Below are 10,815 nucleotides of genomic sequence, written 5' to 3'. Positions count from 1 at the left end.
ATTTTGAGTTTCTAACGCATAGATCTCACTTTTTGAAAATTAGACGGTTTCTATTTAATCTTGAGACATTATTTTTTTTGAGTGCTTAGGATGTGCAATTAAGAAAAAAATTAGTTAGGTTAATCTATGTGTTAAAAAAAAATTATATTCGCAAAATCTGTCTTAAAATTATTCCTTGGGGGGAATTTACTTGAGGGAGTAAATGGTCAGTACTCTCCCGAGGAAGTAGAGTATCTTTTAGCTATTTATTTATGTGTTTTACCGCAAATAAGTACCGACTCTATTAGTTCAGTGCAACCATACATAGTCTTCTTAGTCGCTAAAGGAAAATGCAGTAACAAGATATGCCATCAAAATCTATTTACAGCTAAGTAGCTATGACAGCACTCTTTTTAGCGGGCATATCAGCTTCTTGATTGGATTCTTATTGAATATGGTAAGGGTGGAAGATGCTTAAACATAACGTTCTACCAGTGTTGTCAAATTCGCTTACTGCGGTGAAAGATGTCGAAGCTTTCGGATTTTAAGTTCAAACCGAAGCAAAGCAAAGCCTAGTGTTGTCGTTTCAGTTATATTCGGGCCGTTTCAACTGCTTCAGTCAAATTCGGGTATGCTTTAGTTCGATTCAACCGAACCGTCGGCCTCTTCGGCCAAAGCAAATAACTTATCTATATAAAAGCTCATTTTTGTTTTTTTAAAATTTTTTCATTATTTTTATATTATATATATATATATATATATATATATATATATATAAATAACTAATTTATTTATATTAAATTTTAAAAGAAATCTGTAGTCTTCCTCGAATAGGCAGAAGCATTGAATTGATTCATTTTTCTCACCACCAAACCAAAAAAAACTTCGAAGCGTATCTGACAACATTGGTTCTACCTTCTATTACCACCGTTAACATATCAATATAGAAAAAAAATAGAGTCATGAGGGGTCCATCCATACGATTAGTTGATTTTTTTTTGTTGAAACTTGAAAGGCACCCCCACAATAAAGGACATGAGAAGCAATCAACTATAGAACCGGTCAATTCTGCGAGAATTACTCTAGAATCGCCCGGTTTTTATGTTTTTTTAAGTTTTTTCTTTAGGAAAAACTATGTGCAATAAGTAAACAAATGCGGAAGTACCCCGCATGATCCATATTTTTTTAAAATTTTACACCTAGGTAATTTTTTATTTTTCAGTTTTACCCCTGATTTGATATTGGCAATATTGGTCCACCTTTGTTTTTTTTTTTTTTCTTGTTAGCAATCTTATGAGCTTTAATGTTTAGAAAAAAAATCTTAGGAGCCTTATATATTTTTAGAGCAATAAACTCCTTGCTTGGAGAGAATTCTAGAACCGTAACCCTATAACCAGGAAACCTGGATAAACCCGTGTCAATTCTCTACAATTGGCAAATCGTAATTTTTTTCAATCTTTTAAAACCCTGGGCAAAACCCTTAGGATGAACATGCCCTAAACATTCTTCAAGAAAAGAAAAAAGATTGACGTAAACAACCTGGGATCTGATATAGACACCAACTCTAGATCTTTGGGTGTACCTAGTCAACCTAAGTAGGTAAGTTTTCTTTCTTTTCTTTTATTTAATTTTAAGTTAAAATAAATTTGAATTTAGTTTAATTTTAGTTTTAGAGGTTTTGTTATGGTTATGCCAGCGGTTCTCAGATAATGGTGATCTTTCGAGATTTAGATTATTTTTTATCATAATTCGATGGACCTTATATAAATTTGGGGAGATTTTATCTGAGATCTCTTCATAGTTGTATTGTAAACACACAACAAAATATAAACACACATCAAAATAAAGGTGATCAATAGTTAGAATAGTTGAAAAAAGTCTTTCTTTTTGGTTAGCCCAACCATAAGAATCTAAAATCAATTGGGAACCACTCAAGCCCAAGCAAGATTCTTACAAAAGGTCTTTATTAGCCCCCCGTTTGTCCATAATAATTTGATACCACCCTAATTTAAATTTACTTGGTAAGCGTGTTCTCCAAACAACATGATAAATGTAAATGTCATTTCCAACGCCATAAGGATCTGGGTGAACTTTCTATGCGTACTCATATGTACATAATGACATCATGACCATATACACCTTGAGGAATATGGCAGGATTAATATCGTCATGATAACATCATGACCATATATATCATAAATGTCAAGTGAAATGGTTTAAACTTTGGACGGTGATAAAGGCAAATGGAATGTAAATATAAATTGATGACATGCTCAGTGGGATCCAATCCCCCTATCTGCCATTGCAATCCATTGATGGCACATTGATAACCTCATGCCATGTTGAAGTCATACCATATGGATACATCATAATGAACCCCTTTCAAAAATTGGTTTTTTTTTTTTTTTTTGGGGGAGCGGATGGGGGTAGTTCAATGGTGGGAATCAAACTTAGGATATGGTGTCCCAATTGTATTATTATCATTAAAGTTTTTTTTTTAAGTAATTGAGATCGGTTACATGAATCCCAGTCCATTTTGCTCTATCAAATGTCATATCTTTAGTGAGGTCATAAGTTTTCATATCTTTTCTTACTACATGCAATCGTATCATAATATATTTTCCTCGTTTCTCTTGAATGGTATATCTTAGTATACTTTTTTTTTTTGGCTTTTACTAAGGGAAAAAAAGGGATTATATATTATAGAGGTGGCAATTGGGGCTTGTGGACCCGAGACTCGATAGATAGATTGAACCCTAGATCCAAGGGTTGGACCCGAAGGATTGGGTCCGGATCCAATAGTCTAGACCTGATTTGGGTCCAACTCCGGCTCCAGGTAGTCCATCTCTTTGTTTTTCAGTTAGATATACATTTTTTATAAAATGTAAAAATTTTGAGGCTGGATCTGGGTCCCCTATAATCAACTCAGATCCGAGTCCAGGTTCGGTGCCCTAGTATACTTTTGGGACAGGTTCCGGGTCAGACCAGGCTTGTCGGTTTTCTTTGGGCTGGGCCGATCCATTGCCACCCCTATTGTATGCAAAAAAAGATTATTGCCTTTCATACATAAAGGCACATACATCCTAATTAATTTTATGTAAATTTGGATGTCCGTGGCAGATATACTGAGACTTCGAATGCTGTGTATGGTACATCCCCTCATCACATCTCATCGTTAGAGGTAATGTGTACTTTCTCATAAAATAATGTCAATTGCATGGTCAAATTATCTTATAAAATCATTAAAAGTGTCAAATCAGCTTATTTAATATTAATATTTGTTTTAGGTTTAAATTTACTCAAGTGCCACATCAAAAATTATAGTAAAAACAACTAAATTTGCCTTTGTTAAGGATTGGGGAACCTTGAAAGAGAGTAGGACAGTTTGGTAACTTAATCCGAATTGAGTAGCCTAAAAAACGACAAAAATATCTTTACTTTTTAGAGTTACAAAATATGAATTAGGGCTTACAATGAAAAAAATGAGTTCTATTTTGCTACATCTGAACAATTAAGGGTATTTTTATTATTTAATAATTAGTACTAACCCTAGACAATTGGGTTTATCTTTGTCATTTGGTTTGGGCCACTTAAGTGGCCCTAGAATACTAAAACACCCCTAATTTTAAATTTTGATGTTATCAAACCATCCTAAATTGCCAAATTGGAATCACCATTCAGACTCAAGTCACTCGCGACAGGGTTGGAAGGCAATTTAAGATTTTTGAAAACCGAAGTAACATGAACGAATTGCCGCACTAAAAAAAGTGAATGGTTTTTAGCAATGTTTTAAAAAACGGCGAGCCAACATAGAACCACTCAACCATCTCGAAACTTGTGGATTGAGGGTCTAGGCCTAAAGATGACCAGAACTCACCTAGATTCCACCAGTTTTTTATTTTATCTTTGTTGTTTTTTTGGTGGGTTGGAGGAGACAGTGAGAAGATTCTCCACCTTGGCCACAAAGTCACTTGGCTTTTTTCCACCTTGGTCATAAAGTAACTTGACTTTGATGAATCTATGCTGCACCTTGGCGTTAAAAATCACTTCAAATACAATATCAAGAAGCAAAGCTTGTGAAACCTCAATATCCTCTACTAGATGCCTTAGTTGCTACACTGCAAATAGTCATCCATTCCTATCTAGGATCTACCTTTTCAGGATGCTGCAATGACAAATCAATGCCCTAGGATTGCATACAAACCATTAATTTTTGGACAGTTCTTAGTGTGATGTCCATTTCCATGTCAAGAAGAAATCAATTTTTGTGCGCGAGTTCATTTTTGGATAGTCGGATCTAAGTGAGAAACCGTTTTTCGAATCTGTTTCCTAGCGATTACTTTTTTGGTAGTTCAGCAGTAAAAAATGAACTTGACACATAAAATGTTAATCTCAACTGCTAACCACTAGAGCCCCCGCCCAATTCCTCATTTCCCGGCGACAAACATAAAAAATATTCAATAAGCATTCACAATCCTATTTCTTTTTCGGAAAGCACTCATCTAGTATTTTTAAGTGGATCTCAGAATTTCATATTAAGAAAATACTTCTAAGTAGGTCAATTTGCATCAGAGAGCAAATGTAAATTTCGCTTGGGGAGCATGGCACACTTGCTCGTAGATTTTTGGATAACAGTCACTTCAGACCAAAATTTTCCTAGTAGAATTTCATCATCTTATGAAAACAAAATTAAAAGAAAATATAAAACACATATTATTAAATTTATTCCCGGAAATGTGGCCCTAGCTGTAATTTTTCTTCTTTTTCAAATTAAAAATAGTAAAAAATCACCTGTAAATCACATTTTTAATAAATATGACTGCATTGATAATCCAATTTGATCACCTTCATACATTGTAACCAAACATCATAAATACATGGAATTATATTCAACATTGCCTGCTAATTCTTCACCTGAAACTCCCCACTAACCTGAGTATTCCAACTTTTCATTGGAAACTCTCCACTAACTTGAGCACTCAAATTTTTCATCGAAAACTCGCCGCTTACTTGAGCGCTTCCTGACCATCCATCCTGAACTTGAGCTGCATACTGTAAATTCCAAATGACATCATCGACTGAAGGTCGGCAAGAAATGTCTTTCGACAAACATTTCAAAGTGATGCCAATGGCTGTCTTTAAGGATTCAGTGGCACATGCATAACGGATAGATGGGTCGGCCACTCTTCTTAGAGCCCCGGGCTCCGCTGTGAAGCTTGCTTGTAGCTTTGGAACATGAGAATGTAACCATGAGAGAGAGAGAGAGAGAGAGAGAGAGAAAAGAAGAAGAAGAAGAAGAAGATGATGATGATGATGATGACTTGTATGGAGCTCCCATAACAAAATGAACTATTTTTGTAGAATCTACAGAACATGACAAAATGAACTGTTCATGTAGAATCAGAGAGAGAGAGAGAGAGAGAGAGAGAGAGAGAGAGAGAGAGAGAAACTCCGAAAATTACGTTAAAAAAAAAAAAAAAAAAGTGTACAACCCCTGAAATCAACTAGTTTTGAGAAATTTGCAAGATGCTATTTGTTATCATTGTCAATGAGTGCTTACCTTTAGTTGTTTTAGTCTCCATATAATGAACTTGCACACATAGAATGCTTGTACGATGAGACAAACAAACACACACATACATCAAGGAATCATGTGTGTTTTTTAGGAAAAGTTGCACTTGTTTACAGTTATTACCTGAATATAAAACTTGTGTTGTGGCAATATACATCTTTCCTATTCAAATTAATTAACACAAACTTCTTGAAGGTAAGACTTAGTAGCAACCATCAAGCAGTCTAATAATCTAAATTCCATCATGTTACTTTCATCATCATTTTAGGCTTTCCCCAATTAATTGCAGTCGGCTACATGAATCTTGGTTCTCCATTTTGCTCTATTAAAGGCCATATCCATCATGTTACTTTGTAAGGATGTAATTATTGAAATGAAATAAGAAATCAAATACCTGATTTCTCAACTTCTCCAATTCGCTCGGAGATATGATGGGTTTCCCCACAATAATCTCAGCTAGAATTTGGCCTAAGTTGTAAACATCTTCTTTATCCCCATCATTGGCCCTGCAAATATTGCACAGACTAAGAAACAAAGTGAATACACTACTCTTTACCATGAATATCAGTTGGTGTCAGTGTTTAAAATGACAGACTCAGGCCCCAACTTGCCAAGGTCTCGAGCCGAGGCCCCCTGGCCAGACTTGGGCGAGTCAGATTCAGACTGGGGAATTTTTAAAAAGAAACATTTAAAAATATGACAAAACAGGAAGGTGATTCCATTGTTTTTTGGGCCGAAATTGCCTGGCTCCCAAGCATTTCCAATTCAGGCAAGTCCTGAATTCGACTGCCTATTTTCTAAAAACTGGTGTGTGATATGTTGCAAATTGTGAAAAAGGCACAATAACTGAAGATCTTTCAAAAAGGATATGGTTCATATATTGCAGTCTTGAGGACTATGCAACATCAAAAACTTTCCTAAATTTAGTGACCTGAAAAATGCTTAGTGGTCATTGATTTAATGCAGATATATATATTTACATAGCTTTAAGGGTTAAGAAGGTGAAAAGCAGTAGCTACTCAAACTGACCTCCCTTATATTTAATATAGCTTGTTGGAAGCATTACAAATTCTAACTCAATGATTACCTGTACTTTTATTTTATCCATGTATCTTGTTGCATTTACATAACTTCATTGTGACAGTAAATAATTTCTTATCAACCTAAGCTTTTAATTCCTCCTACACATTCCATTATTTACACAATAAATTAGCATTTTTCTCTATGATATCTTTCTCTTTTACTTTTTTTTTTCTTTTTTTTTTTTGCGAATTGTTTAGAAATGATGCTCATGATTTATATCACAAAGAAAGATTTACCTGCCAACATCCATTGACTCCTTTTGTCCCTTGAAAGAACTTTCTGAACCCACCTGCAAAATAAGAAATAAAAAATCGAATTAACGTGCAGGTGCATGATTCATAAAGGAAGTGTCATCAGTAAAGACAAGATGAATTTTTCCATATGGAATAGTACAATAGAAAAGAGAGATCTACCTTGGCCACCATAATTTCTTCTATAATTGGCAAATTATAGCTACACAATTTTGTCATCGTATTTTGATCTAATAGAATATCTTCAATTTTCAGGTTGTTTCTATAAATGCCGGGTGTAATTCCTGTATTCAAAAATTGAAGGCCCCTGGCAACACCAATTGCAGCAGCTATCCTTTGTGGCCACTTTAATGTATCCGCTTCTCTCCGCTCTATAAAAAATTGTTTTATTAAAGTTCTATTCAACCCTAAGGAGAACCAAATGGAAAACATGAAACAAAAAAGAAAGAAACAGGGAAATTAACTTCTTGTAGTACTTAGGGAACTATAGAACTTATTGGTACTGTCCAATTTGTTTCTCGCAAAGAAGGAAACTATAGCTACTAAAGACTTGGTTGGGTATGATTGCTACCAAAAGGAAATTGACTATTATCTAAGTTTACCTGAGATATGGCTCCTTAGAGTTCCATTGTAAACATATTCAAAGACTAGAAAAACCCCACTCACGCCTGGAGAATCCTGATAATACATAAAACAGTGTCCAAGAATGCTGATCAGGTGACGATGCCTGAGATTTGAAATCAGTTCCACCCTCTGCATTATGGACTGAGGACTTTGTCGCTGCTTTAGTTTCAAACATTTCACGAGAACCATGGAGCCATCATGCAGCATTCCTCTGTAGAGCTGGAATAGAAAAAGTAGTAAAGATGTTGAGCCAAGAAAACTTACAATTCCAAGAACTCTTTAACAAGAAGGAAATTGTCCAAAGCATATACATCACCCATCAGTATGAGTAAGATCACTCAATTTAAAGACCCGAATGGGAAAAGTCATGTATAAGCTCTATCAAAAAACACATTCCCCCAGGAAGATTCAATACATCGTCTCTTTTTTTATTTATTTTGAAGGTTCATTAAGGTAAATAATGTGCTACAAAAAATACTTGTAATTGCAGCAAAATATTTGATAAAGAAAAGATGCTACCACATGAATAGATTCAGATTGCCCAATTAATCTACGTCAGTAACACCCCAAAAATTTTGCATGGCATACCTGACCCTGGGACCCTTCTCCAATTAAATTTGAAGAGTCAAAGTTATCTGTTGCATCTTCAATCTCTTCCAAAGAAAATTTGCGAAAAGGCGGAAGGCCAATTGTTCCCAACCTCACCATCTGCGGCATGGACCCTGATTGTAACAATTACATCAAAGTGTTAATATTTTAGACTAGAACAAGCAGCCTTGAGTAAGGCTAAGTATTAGCTCAGGTTAGGGTTTAATATGGCCACCATAACAAGTACTAGACAGGCACCCCTGACAATTTAATATGCTGGAGAGAGAGAGAGAGAGAGAGAGAGAGAGAGAGAGAGAGACTAAAAGTGCACAAATAGAATTCCAGGACAGGATAAATACAATACTAGTAGGATTTGGAGTTGGGTTTGATTGGTTATGGTGTTGATGGTTGCAACACCATGTCCTGAGTTCGAATTCTACTGCTGAACTACCCACAAATAAATTTAAAAAGTCAAAATAACAATACTAAGAAAACAAATTAAGTACAAATGAAATAAGATTAAGCTCTGAAACAATTCTGTTCAAATATGAAGAAAGGGAGTTAAACGTGTTGCTATCAGTTAAAGAGCTCAATTTAAAAAATTTGAAAGAAAATTTGAAAGAGCTCAATTTGAAAATTGCTAAATGGAGTGATAACCTTACTTGAATTCGGTGTCAGTCTTGGCGAAAGACTCATTGAAGAATTCACAGCCTCAGTCTTCTGAGATACCAGATTTTCTCCCTTGTTTACCCCCATTCTTCTTAAAATCAACAATACTGAAAGAATAAGCATCACCAGTCCTCCAACTATTCCTCCAAGTATGCTCAATATGAGAGCCAAATTGCTCTTTGATTCCTTCTTTTGCACATGGGGCATAATGGCAGCCAAGGCTTCATTTTGGCAAAAAGAATATGGATGTTGATGCTGGTCACTGTTCACTAAGCAATTTCCACCATATAAAGAAACCATGTTTGTCAATTTGGCTTCAAGGCAAGAAGGCAATTTCCCAGTCAAAAGATTATCAGAGATGTCCAAATACTCAAGGGCTTTGTTGCAAGATAGGTTTTGGACAAGGGAACCTGTCAATTTATTCCCAGCTAAATTAAGATATTGAATCGAAGTCAGGGAAAACAGTGACACCAGAATTGGCCCAACAAGCTTATTGAAAGATAAGTCTAGCCTTTTTAACTGAGCATAGGACCCAAGCTCTGAGGGAATGTTAGCGCTAAAGGTGTTATTTCTCAAGGCAAGAGTGACAATATTCTTCCCAAGAGAAGGAAACTGAGGCCCGAGATTATTTTCTCCCAAGTCCAATACTTCAAGTTTAGATAAACCACCAAGATAAGGCACATTGCCTGATAAACTATTTCTCGATAGATTTAACAACCTGAGGCCCTTTGAGGTCCCTAAAGAAGAAGGAATCAACCCATGAATCGAATTGTCACTCAAACTCAGGACAGATAAGTTCGAAGGCAAATTTACCCAGTTGGGGAAAATATCATTGAGTATGTTATCATCGAGGATCAGAGTCTGAAGGTTTGGGATTGATGAAATTTCCTGAGGTATACCCCCATATAGAAAATTTGAGCTCATGTTGAGTACTTGAAGGTTTGAAAGGCGATCAATTTTTCCGGGTATTTCTCCCCATAAACCCAAAGACACCAAGGAGAGAGCCTGCAGATCCGAGAACTTAGAAAGAGTGGTGAAAAGGGAATCCATGGAGAAACCCGATGACAATGACTGATTTGAAGAGGCAAATTTAAGGTTTCCTTTTGAGAGGAGAGTTGGTGATCCTTTGTCTCCAACAATATGCAATTCAGTTACTCGACTATTTGAGCAAATAACAGTAAGATTCGAAGTGGGTGGAATGTTGCAAAAGTATGTCCATCTGTTCCAATTGTTCAAGGCCAATGGGTACTCTAGGATTCGCTTAATTCGAAGAAGTGATTGAATATAAGAAGTTTGCAACTGACCATTGGATGGAGGAACAAGAAAGACAACAAGAAAAATGGAAATTTGGAAGAGTATGGGAATGTACAAATGGTGCTTATCTTTTGCCATATTTGAAGACACAGTCTCAAGATGAAGAAATCACCTGAACATTACTCGATGGGAAAAGAGGAAATACTAATTTTTTTGCCTTTTCTGGAAATCTTTTCGCATAGTGAAAGAAATTTTTATTTGCTTTATTCTAGAGATCACATATATAGGAAAAAGTTGTGAAAAATGGACAGATCCGCATCTTAAGGCATAAAGTGGAAAAGAAAGTAGCTAAATAAGTATGAAAAGTGTTCTCATATTCATAGATGCCTACATGAAACCAACAAAATGGAACTTGAAACAAGCTAAATCACAATAACCAGTACCTTCTTCTGCAACTCTAAGGAAGCTTTGCTTAATATAGGAATAAAGATCTCAACAAGAGGGCAGTCAATTGGAGCATATACAAGCAGTAAAATGCATAAATTCCACTTAAATTCAGCATTTTTTTTCGCACACAAAAAAAAAAAAGATCTTCAACTCAAAAAAACAAAACGGAAGCCAAAAAGTCCTCGTTTTAGCCAAGTGAAAGCAAACAAGCTTGATAATGCTTAACTTCCACTTTCTCAGTTATATCTCTCTGATTTTGAGCTTGAAAAAAAAAATAACAGCAAATATTTATATAACAAGCAGTGTTTCACTAAGTTGTTCAGTAATGAAAGATCTTCACTTCTAAAA

General features: G+C 35.4%; 1 protein-coding gene across 2 annotated transcripts; it reads right to left on the bottom strand.

The window, feature by feature from the left end:
• Positions 1-4,782: 4,782 nt before the first annotated feature.
• On the bottom strand, positions 4,783-10,815 carry LOC18431974 (putative inactive leucine-rich repeat receptor-like protein kinase At3g03770). Of its 2 annotated transcripts, none has more exons than XM_020665863.2 (7): positions 8,760-10,815; positions 8,098-8,231; positions 7,488-7,728; positions 7,048-7,256; positions 6,871-6,923; positions 5,946-6,075; positions 4,783-5,205 (listed from the first exon to the last, which is right to left on the bottom strand). In XM_020665863.2, exons 1-7 carry the CDS (start codon positions 10,156-10,158, stop codon positions 4,882-4,884), a joined length of 2,490 nt encoding a protein of 829 aa, XP_020521522.1. In that variant the 5' UTR covers positions 10,159-10,815; the 3' UTR covers positions 4,783-4,881. The 2 variants fall into 2 exon arrangements, with proteins under 2 accessions (XP_020521522.1, XP_006842148.1); XM_006842085.4 differs by having other exon boundaries at positions 5,946-6,057.

Source organism: Amborella trichopoda, chromosome 5 (genome assembly GCF_054954075.1).
Source record: "Amborella trichopoda isolate Santa Cruz 75 chromosome 5, AtrichopodaSantaCruz75HAP2 v2.0, whole genome shotgun sequence".
Classification (NCBI taxonomy): domain Eukaryota; kingdom Viridiplantae; phylum Streptophyta; class Magnoliopsida; order Amborellales; family Amborellaceae; genus Amborella; species Amborella trichopoda.
This window is presented reverse-complemented; position numbering and strand designations above follow the sequence as displayed.

Excerpts from the sequence above, each read along its gene's own strand:
- LOC18431974 (XM_020665863.2), bottom strand. The coding sequence starts at position 10,158 with ATGGCAAAAGATAAGCACCATTTGTACATTCCCATACTCTTCCAAATT. Across the intron at positions 8,232-8,759 it reads AAGACTGACACCGAATTCAA|GGTCCATGCCGCAGATGGTG; the intron begins GTAAGGTTATCA and ends TGTTACAATCAG. Across the intron at positions 5,206-5,945 it reads TGGAGAAGTTGAGAAATCAG|CTACAAGCAAGCTTCACAGC; the intron begins GTATTTGATTTC and ends CATGTTCCAAAG.